At 53.9% G+C, this 17972-nt stretch overlaps 9 protein-coding genes across 9 annotated transcripts; 5 read left to right on the top strand and 4 right to left on the bottom strand.

Annotated features, from left to right (window-relative positions):
* Positions 1 to 232: 232 nt before the first annotated feature.
* On the bottom strand, positions 233 to 1228 carry CLUP02_10076 (calmodulin; the record flags this gene model as incomplete). The annotated part of the gene is made up of 7 exons (XM_049289052.1): positions 233 to 267; positions 330 to 471; positions 522 to 592; positions 661 to 786; positions 939 to 954; positions 1037 to 1093; positions 1226 to 1228. 7 exons carry the CDS (start codon positions 1226 to 1228, stop codon positions 233 to 235), a joined length of 450 nt encoding a protein of 149 aa, XP_049146196.1.
* A 969-nt stretch (positions 1229 to 2197) lies between these two features.
* CLUP02_10075 (SNARE domain-containing protein) lies at positions 2198 to 3961 on the top strand (the record flags this gene model as incomplete). Its single annotated transcript, XM_049289051.1, has 5 exons — positions 2198 to 2263; positions 2530 to 2568; positions 2638 to 2730; positions 2880 to 3420; positions 3474 to 3961. The coding sequence occupies 5 exons, from the start codon at positions 2198 to 2200 to the stop codon at positions 3959 to 3961; spliced, it is 1227 nt and encodes a 408-aa protein (XP_049146195.1).
* Positions 3962 to 4173: 212 nt separating this feature from the next.
* On the bottom strand, positions 4174 to 6697 carry CLUP02_10074 (pentatricopeptide repeat domain-containing protein; the record flags this gene model as incomplete). Its single annotated transcript, XM_049289050.1, has 2 exons — positions 4174 to 6442; positions 6645 to 6697. 2 exons carry the CDS (start codon positions 6695 to 6697, stop codon positions 4174 to 4176), a joined length of 2322 nt encoding a protein of 773 aa, XP_049146194.1.
* A 331-nt stretch (positions 6698 to 7028) lies between these two features.
* On the top strand, positions 7029 to 7493 carry CLUP02_10073 (uncharacterized protein; the record flags this gene model as incomplete). The annotated part of the gene is made up of 4 exons (XM_049289049.1): positions 7029 to 7033; positions 7158 to 7242; positions 7317 to 7377; positions 7432 to 7493. 4 exons carry the CDS (start codon positions 7029 to 7031, stop codon positions 7491 to 7493), a joined length of 213 nt encoding a protein of 70 aa, XP_049146193.1.
* Positions 7494 to 7848: 355 nt separating this feature from the next.
* CLUP02_10072 (clathrin light chain) lies at positions 7849 to 8682 on the bottom strand (the record flags this gene model as incomplete). Its single annotated transcript, XM_049289048.1, has 3 exons — positions 7849 to 8310; positions 8364 to 8587; positions 8640 to 8682. The coding sequence occupies 3 exons, from the start codon at positions 8680 to 8682 to the stop codon at positions 7849 to 7851; spliced, it is 729 nt and encodes a 242-aa protein (XP_049146192.1).
* A 1159-nt stretch (positions 8683 to 9841) lies between these two features.
* Positions 9842 to 14557, top strand: CLUP02_10071 (ABC transporter; the record flags this gene model as incomplete). The annotated part of the gene is made up of 6 exons (XM_049289047.1): positions 9842 to 9939; positions 10014 to 10105; positions 10193 to 10393; positions 10444 to 11268; positions 11818 to 11908; positions 12256 to 14557. 6 exons carry the CDS (start codon positions 9842 to 9844, stop codon positions 14555 to 14557), a joined length of 3609 nt encoding a protein of 1202 aa, XP_049146191.1.
* A 787-nt stretch (positions 14558 to 15344) lies between these two features.
* On the top strand, positions 15345 to 16350 carry CLUP02_10070 (hydrolase; the record flags this gene model as incomplete). The annotated part of the gene is made up of 2 exons (XM_049289046.1): positions 15345 to 15410; positions 15502 to 16350. The coding sequence occupies 2 exons, from the start codon at positions 15345 to 15347 to the stop codon at positions 16348 to 16350; spliced, it is 915 nt and encodes a 304-aa protein (XP_049146190.1).
* A 38-nt stretch (positions 16351 to 16388) lies between these two features.
* On the bottom strand, positions 16389 to 16910 carry CLUP02_10069 (uncharacterized protein; the record flags this gene model as incomplete). The annotated part of the gene is made up of 3 exons (XM_049289045.1): positions 16389 to 16439; positions 16496 to 16560; positions 16631 to 16910. The coding sequence occupies 3 exons, from the start codon at positions 16908 to 16910 to the stop codon at positions 16389 to 16391; spliced, it is 396 nt and encodes a 131-aa protein (XP_049146189.1).
* Positions 16911 to 16981: 71 nt separating this feature from the next.
* Positions 16982 to 17961, top strand: CLUP02_10068 (uncharacterized protein; the record flags this gene model as incomplete). The annotated part of the gene is made up of 4 exons (XM_049289044.1): positions 16982 to 17206; positions 17231 to 17515; positions 17627 to 17762; positions 17873 to 17961. The coding sequence occupies 4 exons, from the start codon at positions 16982 to 16984 to the stop codon at positions 17959 to 17961; spliced, it is 735 nt and encodes a 244-aa protein (XP_049146188.1).
* Positions 17962 to 17972: the final 11 nt, after the last annotated feature.

Below are 17972 nucleotides of genomic sequence, written 5' to 3'. Positions count from 1 at the left end.
AGCGTGCTGGCAGCGAGACGAATGCATAGAGCCCCCCTCAACCGTCCGAATATCAAACTCGTCCTTTCGCTGGTTATTCTCGTATGCCAACTCCCACGGTCTAAAAGAATACCTTCTGACCAGCCTGGCCCTTTGAAGACCGTTCGTGTCGTTTCTCGCAAGGAACAAATGCTGCGCGGCCAATGTCACCGTGAATAGGTTCGACCTACAGCCGCTCGACCAACTTGACGCCTTACTTCTGCATCATGAGTTGGACGAACTCGTTGTCTGGGAACGTGTGTTAGCAACGTGAGCAATGAGCAGCGTGAACACGGATGTCGCGTTCTTACAGTCAATGCGTCCATCGCCGTCCTGGTCAGCCTCGCGAATCATCTCATCAACCTCATCGTCGGTGAGCTTCTCGCCGATTGAAGTCATGACGTGGCGAAGCTCGGCGGCGGATATGAAGCCGTTGTTATCGCGGTCAAAGACCTTTCTCTGGTCAGCGTTGTCTACGTGCGGGTTGCACTAGCTCGTCTCACCTTGAAGGCTTCACGAATCTCCTCCTCGGAGTCGGTGTCCTTCATCTTGCGGGCCATCATGGTGAGGAACTCTGCCAGATTATTCGTCAGCGAGTCGCTTTCGTGTGCGTGATTGCCAGTGGTTATTGTGTAGACCTACCAGGGAAGTCGATCGTTCCGTTGTTGTCGGCGTCAACCTCGTTGATCATGTCCTGAAGCTCAGACTCGGAGGGGTTCTGTCCCAGGGAGCGCATGACGGTGCCGAGCTCCTTGGTTGTAATTTGTCCTGTCCGTATTCTTTAGCTCCGTGCCCTGAAATCCACATGATCAAATCTCGACAATGTCCCAATGCTGATCTGGTATCGAAGCGGTCGCGGGAGTCGAAATTGTACTGGCGCGGGGTCGAGAGAAAGGGAAAGGGGGGGACCAGGTACTGACCATCGCCGTCCTTGTCCTGTATGAATGGGTCAGCTCACATCCGAAAATACCTTTTGAGGAAAAGGAACTTCGTCCGGAACGAACTCGGAGTGACTTACAAAGAGGGAGAAGGCCTCCTTGAACTCGGAAACTTGCTCTTCGGTGAGGGAGTCAGCCTAGATTGAGGGTAGCCGTGTCAGTTCAGCTCGCCGAAAATAGCGTCGGTAGCCCCTCAGTCGCGGGGTCACCTCACGAGAGGTAGCATAAAGGCGGCATAGAGGACGGAGCTCGGAGTTTGGACAACTGACCATGGCGAATGTTGACGATGGTTTGTTGTGAGAATACGGGACTGGTTCTGGAAGCGGTCTACGTCGAATGGGGCCGTATGGTATGGAGTTGGAAGATGTTCACGAAAGTATTCGGAAGCCTTGGCCAGATTAGATGCTACTGGATGCCTTTGGGGGGTCGAGCTTTTCTGTAGTGTGCAGCTCGTGGGGAGAGATGGGGCAGACCGGGGGAGAACGTCGGGCGATAGGGGGGCCGCGGGCGTCGAAGGGTCGAAGCTGACGGGCCGCCTGCTCAGTCTGTGGCTGACCGGGACAGCCATAGGTTGCCTTGACCATTGGGCAGCGGGCGTCTTTCCAGGACGGTAGCTTCATCTCTCAGCGTGTCAAGTCACCGCGTCTCCCAGCCTGATGGGCCAATCTATACAGTATGGCGCCAGGGGTCGCTGTGCACTTGGCGGTGTCACCGAACCTAAGCTACGGAGTACCTACCTACATAGTAGAGAAAGGCCCCTGAATGAAAGGATGACGGTTTGGACGGACGGTCTGGAAGGTGCCAGGTGTCCAGGCGTCCCATTACGCCCACTGTCTGGCCCACTTGTACTCCGTACCTACCTATTTCTCATCCATTGCATTCCATCTTCACCTAAATTGAGTACAGAGTGGAAGAAAAAGCTGACATAAGACACCCTGAAGCGGCGGATGCATAAAGAACAGCACACCAATTGACGTCGAGCAGTGCCGCGTCGCCAACCGAAGGTAGGTAAGGTACCTAAGGCAAGGTACCTAGCTGGGTAGGTACCTGAAGGTTCCTTACAGAGTCCCTCTTAGAGGCAGGTTGCCTCGACGGTACGGAGCCATTGGAATTTGGCCCGGCCCACACGCGGCTCAATCCGCAGACAACTGAATAAGACCCGTGGACCTGACGCAATCCGTCCCCATTGCCAAAGGCTCCCATCCTGGCATGCGATACCTGTCCATTTCATCAGCGAGTTAATGCAAGCTTGTCGGCGCATCTCTACACAGGGTGGCATAATCAACCAACACCACCACTACCACCACGTACTTCAACTCACTTTACCTTTTTATCCTATCACCTTGACTTGTGATCCAAGAGCTTCCCTACGTATCCGTGCTTGTCTTTTGTTGAGGGCTTGACTTGGCTATCTTCCAAATTAACCACAAATCAATCGCTTTCTGCTAATTAATAATTGCGACCCGAAGCTGAAAGCCGGCCAGACCTGGGATCTTTACCGGTATTAGAGAGCTGAACCAATTCCGCCCTTGGCACAACTAAATCATCTAATCTGACGTACATTTCCCAAAAGACTCCCTCGACCACACAACATCCACGTCGCCGCAACCTTGTGCTCGACCAACGCCAATGGTGTCCTGTTCCGTAATTGAGACCTCTCGTTCATGACGGCGACCCTGAGCGGCCCGCGCAGCGAGCGACAAAGGACACCAGGCTGAGCAGCGCCATTGCGGCCTACTCTGGCGTCCGCTATGTGGCGAGACCGCACGAATCTGTACGTTTAGTCGCCCTTGTTCGCTCTCACAATACCCGCATCGTCTTCACCTGGGCTACTCTGCCTTCAGCTTGCTGGACGGAAACCAAGATCGATTACTGATTTGCTAACAACGCATTCCGACCTCCAGCTACATTTCCTATCGGCAGTCGTACGCGCACCACCCGACAAAACGGACAAAGTACAGCGGTAGCGCGGCCGGTGGGAATGGCTTCGGCGATAGCTTCCCGGGGAACACCAGCTATGCCAGCGGCAACGACGACACGCGCGGCCTTCTCTCGGCCGGCGCCTTCGAAGATGATGGCGACGCCGTCATAGAGATGGACCTCCTACCCCCACGCTGGGCCGACATATCCGACGAGATCACCGACCTCCTCGCCGATATTGCTACCAGGAGCCAGGCCCTCGAGCGCCTGCACCAGAAACACGTACTGCCGGGGTTCAACGATGAGGATGCGAAAAAGGCCGAGGAGCGGGAAATTGAGAGGCTCACGCAGCAGATCACAAAGGGGTTTCACGACTGCCATGGTTGCATTCAACGGGTTGAGCAGATGGTGAGGGACTCGAAGCATTCTGGAACGATTACCAGCGCGGAGGAGACCATGGCAAAGAACATCCAGATATCCCTGGCTTCGCGGGTGCAGGAAGCCAGCGCGCTCTTCAGAAAGAAGCAAAGCGCATACTTGAAAAGTCAGTACCGCGGGATATAAAAGGAGAAAATGGTACGCTAACAATATGCGTAGAACTACGCGGGATGAGCGGTCTCAGCACAGGCGGCGTAGGCGTGCCAGGCGAAAGGGGATCAACACCTCAGCCCTCCAACTCGTACCTCGACCCGTCCATGGTCGAGTCGGACGCCGACAGGTCCTTCTCACAATCGACGCTCCAAGCAACGCAGCAAAAGCTCCTGCAGTCCAACGACGCGGCCATCATCCAACGCGAGCGCGAAATCGAGGACATTGCACAGGGCATTATCGAGCTCGCCGACATATTCCGCGACCTGCAGAACATGGTCATTGACCAGGGCACCATGCTGGACAGGATAGACTACAACGTGGAACGGATGACTACCGACGTAAAGGGGGCCGAGAAGGAGCTCGTCATCGCCGACACGTACCAGAAGAAGACGACCAAGCGCAAGATTATCCTGCTTCTCCTCCTCATTATCGCGGGTATGATCATCCTGTTGGTCATCAAACCCAAGAAACGCGGAGGCGGTGACGACGAGTGAAGAAATCCAAATGGGCACTTCAATGAAGAGACGAAGAAGTTGGTGTAAGCTAAATGTATGAATTTTCTTATTTTAGAACAAATGTCTAGCGATTATGGAATCCATCATCGATCTGCAATGATGATTAAGATCATCCAGCGTCGCTGTGTCTTGGGCATGGGTGTTATTTATTACATGGTGTTACAACAGGCGAACTGCTCTCGCGGCAGCAGTCATTGTCCTCTCCTTTGCTTCCCCCGTGCCTCCATCATAAGGTCTTGTAATTCTGCAACGTCTGGCAAAAGCCTACGTCTAGCCGCCTTGTTGAAAAGCTCCCGAATGCTGTTCAACGGGGGCAATCGCGCCTGCACCCTGGGCGCGCCGTTGGCTTGGGCTAGGTACGTCCGAGCCAGGCACTTGACGACCTCCTCCTGGGCAACAGACGTTCGGAACGGAATGCCTCGATCATTCAGTGCCGCGAGCAATCGCACGCCCCGAGCGAGGGAGAACCCACCGCCTGGTACCTCCTTATTCGCGGGGAAATCCCCCGCAGGATCGAGGCATCGCAACCCGCCGGCCTTGAATCCCCAACGGGCAATGGCGGCGTGTAGAGCAGGGTTATCAAAGATTCGGCGCATCGGGTGCTGCTCATGGGATATGGGCAAGTCTGTCGGGACAAAAACGTTTCTAGTCGAGCTCTCTACACACAGAGGCGGTGCATCCAGCGGATGGACCGGAAGCAGTCCGGCATTGGAGATGCAAAGATGCCGGTGCGTGTCCAATATGCCAAGGCTGATGTCCTCCAACACGTCGAAGCGACCAAATTTGCCGAGTCCGAAGAGTACCTTCTGCCAGTAGCGCGAATGTAGAGGCTTTTGCAACAGCGTCAGGCGTGTAAGGAAGGCGATGGCCGTGGAAAACGCCTCCTGGTTGGATGTCGTCGTTTTTGGATTCCACGGCAAGGGATCGACAAGACTCGCGCAGATGTGCTGCATCGTTGATGCGTGGACCCCGATGTCCATCGTTCGCATTTCATCCAGCAAAGCCAAAGCTTGTTTGAACCTCCCTTCGTCGACGAGATGGTGCAACAAGACGTTCGACGTGGAGTCGACCGAATCTTCCACCATTGCGGGCTGGACGGACAGCAAGAGCCGGTGTGTCTTCCAGTCTCCCTCATCAAAGGCCTTGTCACGGATGCTGGCAAGCATCGCAGGGTCGTCGAAGACGTCTGGGTGTATGTCGGTATGCAGCAATTCCGCGAGCAGCTCGTCCTCGTTATTCTCGGCGAATCGTTTCAGCACCCACGCGTAAGCTGAGTGTCCAATGCCAATATTGACTGCCCGTAGCTGTTCGATCCGGATCAAGACCCCTTTGGCTGTCGGTTCGCGCAAGGCAATCGACTGGAGTGACAGAGGGCCGATGTGGTGCACCCCGAGGGCATGAACAGCATGAATTGCAAAGTCAAGAGGCACCCAAGAACTTGCAAACCACCGCGCTCCAAGTTTATCACTGTGCTGTCTTCCCGGAGGCCCACTCTCATCGCCATGTGTGTCATGAATGGCATCCCACAATGAGTCGTCCTGGGCGTCCCAGTAGGCCTTGGAGTTCAAGCCAATGACGACCTGTTCCTCTAGTTCAAGGGTGATGGTTGGGTAGTAACGGGCAAGAAACCTCAAATACGGCTGTGACTCGATATTCGGTGGGGGTAGATCGTCGTGGTGTATGAACGCATGACGCCATCCGGCGCATTGTTGAGAAAGGCCGCGTTCGTAGAGGAGGGGGATGATCTCATTGTATAACCCGCGGTGTATGGCTGTCAGATACAGAGCTTGTAATATCTGTTGCATGTCGGGGTCGCTGGTAGCCGCGAATTCTCGTAATAAGGCACCGAAGGCTTCCTGTCCGGGGTCAAAGTTCGGCATCAGACGCATGTGCCACTGCAGTGCTCGCCGGTACTGGCCCTTCCGGAGACAGTACGAGACTGTGGTCAGGTATAACGATGGCCATTGGGCAGAGTTATCATGAAGGAGACGCTCTGCGAATAACGCAACGTCCTTGAGCCTGTCCTCGTCGTGGAGGACGTTTTCCAGAATGATGCCCCATAATGATTTTGCTTCTTCGCTCGTCACGTCCCTCCATGACCTGCGCCGTTTCACAGCCTCCCAAACAGCAAGGACGCCGCCTCTCCCCTGTTTTTGCTTTGCGGCAACAAGTACGCTGAGCCAGAGTGAAGGGTCATCCTCGTTCTCCGGTATTCCGCCGAGTTCAACATCGGATTTATCGGAAAGCCAGATGCCTCCTTCTGGATCGATGTAGGTGCCGGAATCGGGTTCTCGTTGTATGAGACGACCTCGAATGGTTCGAGGTTGAAGAATGCCTGGTCTCGATCCCAAATGCAGACTATCTGAAGGTTTCGGCGGACTGTCCGTGTTGTTGGTCGTGCTGCTCAAGTCGCGGGCATTGACGACTGGGTGCAGTGAAGTTGGGCTACATCTTGGAAGACTAGATGCGCGCGGGTCAAGATTGGGAGCGCGTAACGAGTGTTTCGAGGTAGCGAAGCTTCTGCGTGAATTTCTCAGTAACGCTGGGACTGTTTGTCGAATCGCGCCGAGTCCTTGATGTGATTGCCGCCGGCCGAGGCATGCTGCTCTATTCAAGTGACAGAGGCATTGCGAGGCCAATTGCATTGCCCCGCGTGAAGAACCAGCAAAGCACAATTGCGTCGAGACGGGGCATTAAGCATAGCAGCTGGCACATTGAACGAAAGCTAAGGTTCGGTGGCGGGCTGCATCGCGAGGCTGAATCTGCAGGAGGGATCTAAAAATTGCAAGCTTGGAGGAAATTCAGATCTGGGCCAAAAAGTTCCCAAGCAATATCCATCCGTCAACCGAATTGAGCTCCGCGCCATTCGTCGGTGTGTACCTAGAAAGCGGGTCCTGCTGAGTCAGTCGGGAGCCTTTCGGCCCACGCAAGGCATGAGCCCATCTTCCTGATTGCTCCGTCCGTCCTTCAAAGCCGACATACGAGAAAGCCTTCGAAGCTGTAAACCACCACAAATCCGAAGTCAATCGCAATTGAATCGATCAAAATGGGGTACGTGCCTTTTAAGTAGACGAGCGACCGACCGGCGGTCGACGGAACGCTGTCGCCGTCAATCGCCGTCCATGTCGAAGTCGAGAACAATTATCATACGAGGGCATTTCTGACGTCCACACAGTATCGTCGACGCGAAGAACAAGGTCCCCGACCTCCAGAAGTTCTACCAGGCCGCCTACAAGGACCACACCCGTGTCTGGAAGATTGTATGTCGAATTGACTCTGGATATGCGCAATTGGCGCCTGCACCGACGGACGGACGCTGACTCGATAATCGCAGAACCCTCGCTCCCGCTGGTACATGATCCCCTACGTTACCCTTCTGTGGGGATCTCTTGGTGGTATGTTTGTTACTTGCTCGAAAACTCATAAGGACGAATACTCACATCCAGCAGTCTCCTTCTACGGCATGGGCCGCAAGGTCCTCGGCTACAATACTTACTTCGGCAAGGAATAGACGCTGCTCGCGATGGATACCACCCCGTAGCGAGAGGCTCGGGACCGGACTGTATGATTCGTAGGGCGACCAATAGACCAAATGGACTTCACTAGGCCATTCTTCCTTAGTGACATGTTGACAAAAACCGAGAAACGTAATGACGTCGATCGTGGGAGTTCTCTTTTTTGACTATGCCTGTCAAAATAATCAAATGGCCAACCTTTTCCCGCTCCGTTCATTAGGCAGAAAAGGTCATCTAGAATACACATGCGCATCGGCACCGTAAGTAACGTCAAAATCTAGTGCTTGAGCGTCACCCAACCCTCTTGGACAGCTACAGCCGCTCCTCTCATACATCTTTCATTCGCAGCATCTAGTAGCCGCTGGCTCCAGGTGCCTTCTCGTCCTTCTTCAGACTGATGAGGAGCTCGCGGAAGCGCTCCTTGCCGGAGCCGGAGGCGCCACCCTTAGAGCCCTTTCCGCTGACATCGACCAGCTTCGCGATTCTCTCCCAGCTCGTGCCGCCAGAGACAGTATCCTCACGGCTGGCGAGGAACTTCTCAGCATCCTTTTGCGTCTGGGCAATGCCCTTCTCCTTCTTGGCGTTGTAGTTGTTATAGAAATCGTCAATGTTCTCTCTGGCTTCCTTAATCGTCTCCTCACGCTGCTGGGCGAATTGCTGTGCCCGCTTCTCGTTCTGCGCATCTCTCTTCTCGCGCCACTCACGGATGACCGCGGGCTCCTCTTCCTCCTCGACGAAGGCATTGTAGCCAGAGTTGTAGTTTACGCTAGGAGCAGCGGTGATGCCAGCGCCGGGAATCTCGCCAGTGATGGCCTATGTATTCATCTGTTAGATGGTTCGTGCGGCGAAACTGTGGAATGACGAACCTCGTTCTGGGCAAGGTCTGGGAATTGCGACTCGAATGTCGACTCCTCGCTGATGACGTTTCCGCTACCTCCACCTCCAAGGAGATCATCGTCACCCGCTCCAAAGGCGATGGCATCATCACCGGTAGCAAACTGATCGGCATCGTCACCAAGAAGCGCCTTCTCGCGGGCAAGGAAGTCGTCGGTAGATGGTTCGGCGCCGGTGTCCTTGATGTCGGTTTGGGCTGAATGCGATCTGTCAGCCTGAGGAAGCACATTTGCGCTAAGACTACCTACCACCCGAATCGAAATCCTCTAGCGAAGGGAATCTGTCGGCCATTTTGATGTCTGGATTGTGGGTTGTTGAAGAATAGGAAAGATGGGCAGGTTGTCGACGTGGCTGCTGGGGATCAGATGCCAAGGAGCCGATTGGAATAGAATCCACCCAGAAATAAAGCTGTACAGCGTGGTTGTCAATAACGGAATTTTCTTCCTGGAGACACTTGAATGCAATCGCGGCTGTAGGCTTGCAGAAATAAGTTGAGGTGAAGTATGGAATGTAAGGTACCTTTGATATGTGATAGGGACAACGGGAGGTTACCTTGAATGGGATGTCTCGTGGTGCTTGCCGTGTGCAGTGTGTAGTAACAGGTATCCACTTTGAAGCTGTTCCCATCGGTTAGTTGAATGCGCCTCTTCTGAAGTGTCACCCATGTGGTCCGAGCAGCCCCCTATGGCTAGGGATTCCAGGGTGAGGGAACTCTATGGATATATGCATATACTGGATACTGCGAGGCGAATCTCTACTTAATGCATTACTATAGAGAGAGCAGGAGCGACCACGTCTGAGCCATCAGCGTTGTTTTGATTCTGGTTGACCTCCGTTAACTGACTTCCATATCGCCATCTCTCTCGTCACCAGCAAAGTCCACCATTCCATCTCACTGACCAGAAGTGTCGTGATTCTGGGTCTCCAATCCATCTGTCTTACTGGTTGGCCATCTATACAGGAGGGCTGCTAGATGCATTGATCTGGACGCTTTGCGGAAGCAGCTTTGGGAGGTCAGGTGTTTGCTACTAGGATTTCAAGCCTAGAGATTCCATTGACTGACTGATTGAATACCTTCCCATCCTTCTTTCCCTCACTCTGTCCCACTCATTCTTTCACTGCCTTGCTTCCTTTCGCTCTCTCGCCTACCTGGTCTACCTCACCACCTCGCTGGTCTAATATCGTTTGAAACTTTTTCAAGCACTCCATTTCGGAGAGGGTTCTTTTTTTTTTCAACTTCGACAGAAGTTCTTTAAGCCATCTTCACATCAACCTTAGCTACCCAAAATTCAATTTCGGCTCGGGTTTGCTTTTTTTTATCAAAGGAAAGGGCAAGGAAACACATCCGTCCTCAGATCGTGTTTGCTTCAAGTAAAGCAACTGGGTGCCTTCCCACTACCGACACCGTCGCAGAGACCACTTCCTACATATCTACAGCACCCATACTAAAATGGCGTACAACGACGATGCTGTGCTGGCAAAGCTATCGGCCCTCAATGAGAGCCATGACAGCATTGCGACTGCTGCGCAGTGGATCATGTTCCATAAGTAAGCTAAGCCGATGAGTTCCGATACTCATACCGTTCTCACTTCAGTGCAAACTGACTTTGGCCTCTTCACAGGAGACATGCAGATCGCACAGTTGCCCTATGGATGCAGCGTCTTCGAGACTCATCAAGCACCAAGAGACTAAGCTTGGTCTATCTTGCAAATGGTAAGAGCCTTCAAGCATTGCAAAACCCCTGTCTTCCTGATGAGAACTCATGTATATATAAAAAGAATGATTCTTACACATTCACAGAGGTCACCCAGCAATCAAAGGCTCGGCACAAGGACGACTTCCTTGTTGCCTTTTCTCCAGTCATCGCTGAGGCGACAGCTTTGGCCTACAAGGGAGCGCCAGCTGAGATCCAGAACAAGCTCAGAAGGGTCATCGACGTCTGGAAAGACCGCTTCATTTTCGAGCCGCCGGTTCAACAGGCCATCGAACGTGGCATTGATGGTAGACGTTTTCCCCAAATACGACAGCAACATATACTGATGATGCTTTAGAACTCGATAAGGCTCGCGGAACCGCCAAGGCAAACTTCGCTAGTCCCGGAATTGGCGGTGGTGGTCCTTCCGTTCCCGCAGAGCTTACTCCGCTCGTCACCTCCTATACGAATGTATCGAAGCTCAACCTGCCCACTAAGACGGCTGTGAGCACCGCCAACCAGGATTTTGAAAAGGTTACCGACCCCTCGACACCTGTCCCATCGGCTCCCGTCTACGCGGCAAGACTTAATGGTCTCTTGAAGAGTTTGGCGAGTGCTGAGGGCGCTGTGGCAGAATGCGTTAAGGCCCGAAAGGGCCTCATTGGCGAATTGGAGAAGATGCTCAGCGCAAGTCAGGAGGCACTCGCGAACGACGAGAGGCAGCATGCCGACCTGATGTCACGTAAGGCAGAGACAGAGGAGAAGAGACGTGAGATTGAGCAAGCCATTATGCGGGGACTGCCGACTCACGAGGCTTCGCAATCCCCTGGTAACGGAGCATCCAAGACCCCTGAACCTGAGAGACCAGAAGTCGAGGCGCTTACACCTCCCCCCGTGGAGGCCTTCACACCGCCGTCTGTAGAGGCGCTCACCCCTCCCCCTGTCCATGATGAGCCGCCTGTTCCTCACCATGCAGAAGAGGATCGTGCCCGCTCAGCATCGAGCCAGGGTTTCCAGCCTCCAGCAGCTTCGGGCATTGAGATGCTGTCAGCCCTTGCCTCGCAGTACCAATCTATCCCTGTCTCAGCAAACGGCGCGAAGAAGAGACGCCGAATCGACGGAGACGAGTTCCCTGACCTCGGAGGTGACGATGGAATTGATGCCGATGTAGCAGAAATGCTGCGTAAGGAAAGCAATGGCAGCGCGTGAATAACCAGTGTGTTAGAGACTGCGCCGCTCCGACTACTCGTTGTGCCACAGATACGGCATTGAGAGGTTTTGGGCAGACATGGGCAGACATGGGCAGACATGGGCATGTAGTATTATACTAGAGAGCACACAGCAGGCGTCATTAGTTTTCGCGACCAGCTACGAAGATTAGTCGAACACCCGAGGGATCTCTGTGAGACGGAACCTCGACAGTTGTACTCTGAGTCCTAATTCGAAGCAGGAAACAACCTTCTAGGGACTGGCCATCCTTGAGGACATGGTTTGAGGTGGAAATCAGAAGAGTTGAAGCCAATCGCCAGCTCATGTTTTTATAGTATGTAAGAAACCAAGAAGCTAGGAATCACAACAAAACAGGACAAGCAATTAGTTGAGCCGATTCGGTTTCTTGATGATGGTGAAGCAATGCAAGGATTTGCATCTGGACCAGAAGGAATGGCGAACCGCATCTAAATCACTTTTTTGCCGCAAGTAGCTTATTTGCTTATTAGTGCTGTTCCTTTAGATCCTCGGCTGCTGCGGAGTGACGGCAGCATCCAGGTCGGCGAAAAGACATGCCCGGGCCGACTATCACCGAGGGGCCCTGCTCAGGTCAGGTAAGTAGCGGGCAGCAGCGACCCGTCAGCTGTCAGCATTCCTCCGGGTAAGGTACGGGCCATGCATCGAGCGCTGTAAATTTCGAGTGCGAACCGATGACGGAATCTCTCCGGTCCTTTCGTTAAACTACCTAGGTCGTGGCTGTATTCATGCGCAACCCGTCGTCGAGCTTCTTCGTATAATGGTGCACCCTCCTTCATCGCTTTCTGACTATGCGCCTCCCATGAGATAAATTCTTCTTCGATTCCACCATGGCTATGGGAGTAGTGCGATCCGCGGTGTTGCTCCCGCACCGCGCCGGGAGCTGCCCGACGACATTGGCATCGCTGATGACAACCCTCCCCAGCCTGCGCAATACCTCGACACCGCCAGTACTACAACATCCTCTCCTCTCACAGATTAGAAGCTTCAGCTCGAAGCCCGTTCAATCATTACCTGCAGTGCGCTCTGCTGCCATCCACCGATCTTCGCTACAGCGACCCGTTCCCCTCTCCCAAAAGCCTCAACTGCCCGGTCCGATCACGACCTTGCGCTATTTCTCGAATGGATTTTCCAAGCAACGAGACTCCCAGGCTGCAACGCAAACACCGGCTACGCGAGACGGTGGCAGGGACGCGAACCAGACCGAACCCACGTCACAAGATCCCGAACAACCTGATGACTTCCAAAAGAGCGAGCGGGCTGCTAAGGCTGCTCAGGTCAACCTCAGTGCCAAGTTGTCAAAGGAGGGCAAGTCGCAAGGCGGCAAGGCCGGATTTTCCGAGATTTGGCGATTGATCAAGATTGCGCGGCCGGAGCTGCGGTGGCTGGGAATCGCCATGATCTTCCTCGTCATCTCATCCGGAGTCACCATGTCCATCCCATTTTCCGTCGGCAGAATCCTCGACATGGCTACCAAAGACCCTGCTGAGGACGCGCGCCTGTTTGGCCTGACCATGCCGCAGTTTTTCACAGCCTTGGGTGTCATCTTGACCGTCGGAGCCATGGCCAACTTTGGACGCGTAATTCTCCTGCGTATCGTTGGCGAACGGGTCGTCGCCCGTCTGCGATCGTCCCTCTATCGGCGAACGTATGTACAGGATGCCGAGTTTTTCGATGCAAACCGAGTTGGAGACCTCATTTCGCGACTCAGTTCCGATACCGTCATTGTCGGCAAATCAATCACCCAGAACATCAGCGATGGTCTGCGGGCTCTCTTCAGCGGAGGAGCCGGTTTCTGTGTCATGGTCTGGCTTAGTCCCAAGTTGACTGGACTTCTCCTAATCATGTTGCCGCCCGTCGCAGTCGGAGCCTTCTTCTACGGACGCGCAATCAGAAACGTGAGCAAGGGAATCCAGAAGAATCTCGGTACCTTGACGAAGATCGCTGAAGAACGCCTCGGCAACGTGAAAACGAGCCAGGCATTTGTTGGAGAGGTCCAAGAAGTTGGCCGCTACAACCGCCAGGTCAAGAAGATCTTTGCCTTGGGCAAGAAGGAATCTACAATCGCTGCCACTTTCTTCGCCTCGACGGGCTGGGCTGGTAACATGACCATCCTTGCCATGCTCATTGTTGGCGGTAACTTTGTCCGCGACGGCGCCATGACGCTGGGAGATCTGACATCTTTCATGATGTACACGGCTTTTGCAGGATCTAGTCTGTTTGGCCTTTCGTCTTTCTATTCAGAGCTGATGAAAGGAGTGGGTGCTGCCAGCCGCCTCTTCGAGCTGCAAGACCGAAAGCCGGGCATCTCGCAGACAGTCGGGCTCAAGGTGAAGTCGGCACAGGGCCCGATTCGGTTCTCAAACGTTTCATTTGCCTACCCTACACGACCTGCCGTCAATATTTTCAACGATCTCAACTTTGAAATTCCTTCGGGCAGCAATGTCTGTGTTGTGGGGCCTTCCGGTGGTGGTAAATCGACCGTTGCCGGCCTGCTGCTGCGATTCTACAATCCTATCTCTGGCTCTATTACTATCAATGGCGTTGACATTTCCAAGATGAATGTTAAGTCACTGCGACGCCGCATTGGCATGGTTGCGCAGGAACCTGTCTTGTTCTCTGGCTCGATTGCCGACAACATCTCCTATGGCAAGCCCAACGCCACCCGAGCTGAAATTATCGCAGCTGCGCGGAAGGCGAACTGCAACTTTATCAGCGACCTTCCCTCTGGATTGGACACGCAGGTGGGAGCCAGAGGCTCACAATTGTCGGGAGGTCAGAAGCAGCGCATCGCCATTGCGCGAGCGTTGATCAAGGACCCCGATATTCTTATCCTCGACGAGGCTACCTCTGCCTTGGACGCCGAGTCTGAAACGCTTGTCAACGCCGCCCTTACCTCGCTTCTCAGAGGCAGAAACACGACCATTTCTATTGCTCACCGACTGTCAACTATTAAGCGGTCTGACCTGATCATTGTCCTTTCCAACAACGGCGGAGTTGCCGAAATTGGCAAGTACACGGAGCTTTCTGCCGACAAGGACAGCGCCTTTAGCAAGCTCATGGAGTGGCAGATGAGCGGCGGCGACGTTCCCGACCCTCGCTCTAGTGATAGAGCTCATATTACAGAAGAGGAAGAAATCGAATCCGACCTAGAGCGGGAGGAGGGTGAAGAGGAGGTTGAGGAGCAGTTGCAGGAGGAGACGAGGGAGAAGGAGGCACGGCGCTGAAAAAAGCATATTCCACTTGATCTCTGGACAAGAGTAGGATTGCTTTGAAGGGGGTAAATGTGTGATTTTCTTGTGTTTTATATCAAAAAACGGCTGCTCAAATATGAAGCAGCCGTTCGGCAGCAACGGCGAATCACTTCCTACTATGGCGCAGCTCACACCGTGCTGCCGTCTTGTGTACTACAAACTATTCATCGGTTACACAGCATCATAGAATAACTCCGCTCGATCTTGATGGAGTGCTCCAAATTCAATACTTTGAAAGCGTTTGATCGCTTGTTGTCAGAATATGAATATGATGTGTGAGGTACTCTTAGGCTTGCGAGGATTAAGGTATGAGATCCTCTAGTTGTCTATCTTGGAGTAGCACGGCTCCTGACACCTTGCCAACTAGGAAAGTCTAGTTCAGAATTCTTCATTGTTCAACCTGACGCCGTTCCAAACGGCAGGTCGGCGTGCGAGTACCTGTGTCGCTGAGCCAGAAACGGACGGTGACCGGAAGGTTTCATTGGAGAAGTTGGAGTTTGCAGTAAGCTCCAAGCTCCCCATGTCTGCAAGCGGAGCTCAGCTCTTTGAGTGCCATGGCCCATGGCCACAGCGCCACCACCACTACACACCTTGGATGTCTTGAATCCGAACCCCAACAATAACACGTGAATTTCATCTCACCTCATCACTTCTCATAACCCGTGGTTCATCGTGATAATTCCGCTATATACTTATATCTGCAATCATAGAGTCTTGCGTGCAACCCGTCAACCAATCTCACAGCATCATCGTCGTCATTATGGCCACGCAGACCGAGGGCACCTTTGAGGTGGACGGCCACAAGCTTCACAGCACAACATGGACGGTAAGTGTAGACTCATTCACCCACTCACTCGATCCCTGGGGTTATCCCATGATGAACAAACACCCGGGCATCGCTGACGCTGCACCATCAGCCCGAGGGCCCCATCAAGGCCAAGCTCGTCTTCGTACACGGCTTCAGCGACCACGTGGGACGGTACGATGAGCTCTTCCCCAACCTCGCCGGCCGCGGCATCCAGGTCTTTAGCTGGGACCAGCGCGGATGGGGCCGCAGCGCTGCGACCAAGTCCGATCGGGGCCTCACGGGCCCGACGTCGCGCGTTCTCGCCGACGTGGCCGCCTTTATCAAATCCAAGATCCCGTCGCCACCTACGGACGCGCCGCTCTTTGTCATGGGCCACTCCATGGGCGGCGGTCAGGTCCTCGCGCTGGCCAGCGACCCGCAGTATCACGACCTCGTCGGTCAGGTGCGCGGCTGGCTCCTCGAGAGCCCCTTTATCGCCTTCACGCCCGGCGAGGAGCCGAGCTTCCTCAAGGTCTTCTTCGGCAAGCTCGCGAGTAAGGTTCTACCTAAGCAGCAGCTCGTCAACGAGATCCCCGCCGAACACCTCACGCGCGATAAAGCGGCGCAGCAGAGCATCCGCGACGACGACCTCATGCACAACACGGGCACGCTCGAGGGGCTGGCGGGCATGCTGGAGCGGACGGACCAGCTGGCGCAGAACAAGCTGACGCTGAGCGGCAACGTCAAGAGTCTCTGGCTGGGCCACGGCACCGAGGACAAGACGACATGCTTCAACGCCAGCAAGAAGTGGTTCGGTGCGCAGACGACGATTGAGGACGGGCACCACAAGCCATACGAGGGGGCGTATCACCAGCTGCACGCGGACCTGTGCAAGGACGAGTTCTTCAAAGATGTTGGGGATTGGATCCTCGAGAGGGCTGGAGAGCCTGCGGCAGCGAAGCCTGAGTCGAAGTTGTAGGAGACTGGACGGGCCCGCGGGATCTCTGCCTCTGCCTCTCATCCATGGAACCGGTATTTGCGTCTTGACATGTGGATTGTGATATATGGCTGTGCTTGGAAAGGTGCAGGTTATACCTGCTCCCACGCCAGTCTCTATGAAGTACCAGAGCTGAGAGGATCCCGTTGGCATGCACGTTGCCGCTATTTCGCAGGATCAATATATGAGTTCCTTTTGAGCAGTATATCAATATGACCTAAGTTATTTGTTTTTTCTACTCTCATTCAGCAGCATCTCCCACCCATGGGCCGAATACATATCAAATCATCCTTTTGGTGTTCTTCTTTACAAGCCAATTGAGATAAGGTGTACTCGTGTACATCGATGCCAAGGTTGCCGAGCGGGTGGGATCTGACCCGGTTCCGGTTGTGCCCGAAGCACATGAGAAACGGGGGACCCGAATCCAATGGCGCCCCAGTCCCGGCAGGTCTCGGTCCCCGGGGGAGCCTTCCAAGTAACGGCTTGTTTCGAAACATAAAGTCGACCGGCATCCCCGGGATTTTCAACTTCATCTCATTCATTTCTGTACCCTATTCAGCTGCGGATCGTGGATGGGGTTGTTTGGGCTCCTGCTTCCGGAGTGTGTGAGACAATGCTGCATTTCTCCACCTCTCTACTGAGTGCTGACCGTCAAAGTCCGCTCTCACTTTCTATCCCTAGCGATTGGAAGAACCAGAAAGCAAGTTGCTTCTACTATCTGCTTTCAAATCTCTTCATTTGTCTCACAAGTCGGCTCGAAAGCCTCAGAAAGGGGACGAGTCTGATCGATGAAGTCATCGAGATCGCCAGCCCACGTACAGAACACAGGCATTGGACTGTCTGGCGTGGCATCCAACACTAGATTATGTACCACATTTTCCAGCGCTCAAACAGTGCCCTGTCTAGATGGGCGTCACATACGGAGTACTCTGTCTCCTATGCTTTCCCTTCAACATTGGTCACTAACAACGTTAGGACGAAGCGAAGGCAGTTCCCCACCTATGTCGAGGGAAAGTTCGCCGACCTTTTCTTTCGTTATGCAATATCATTCTTACCATTTCGAGCCTACAATATGCTGATGCAACTAAGTCTAGACCTGTCCGCCATCTCAATTGTGTCGCTCGAGGCGATAGTCTTCCTCCTCCCCGTGGGCAAATGATTGGCCCACAATCATTTTCCCTCATGAACATGTTCTCTCTTTCCCTATCTAACCTCCACCTCCCCGGCACTTTTGGCCAGCTAATCAACGACACGGCAGAATAAGCAAGAGACGCCAGCGCCAGCGGGGAAGAAGCGCGCCTCACACGGCAGCAGCTCGACGACAACGCATCCCGTTGCACCCGCTATCCCCGCACATCCTGCAGCGATCCTGCCCCAGGAGCTTGCAATTCTCCGTACCAAACAAGATGCCTTTCCCATAAGCCCGCTTTGAGAGGGGCGAGAAGGTGTAGGCTTTGTTTGTCGGGTAACAACACAGGTTTCGAAGCTCTTTGAAATACCATAGGCGACATGGCCCAGACACCGAACCTCCATTTTGCATCACCCTCCACACGTCTCCTTCGCCACCCTCCTTCTTATCTCACAGCCCGTTAGCCTGACTTACA

This window comes from Colletotrichum lupini, chromosome 5, assembly GCF_023278565.1.
Source record: "Colletotrichum lupini chromosome 5, complete sequence".
Taxonomy (NCBI): Eukaryota; Fungi; Ascomycota; class Sordariomycetes; order Glomerellales; family Glomerellaceae; genus Colletotrichum; species Colletotrichum lupini.
Note: the sequence above shows the minus strand (reverse complement) of the source record. Positions and strands in the feature narration are given on the sequence as shown.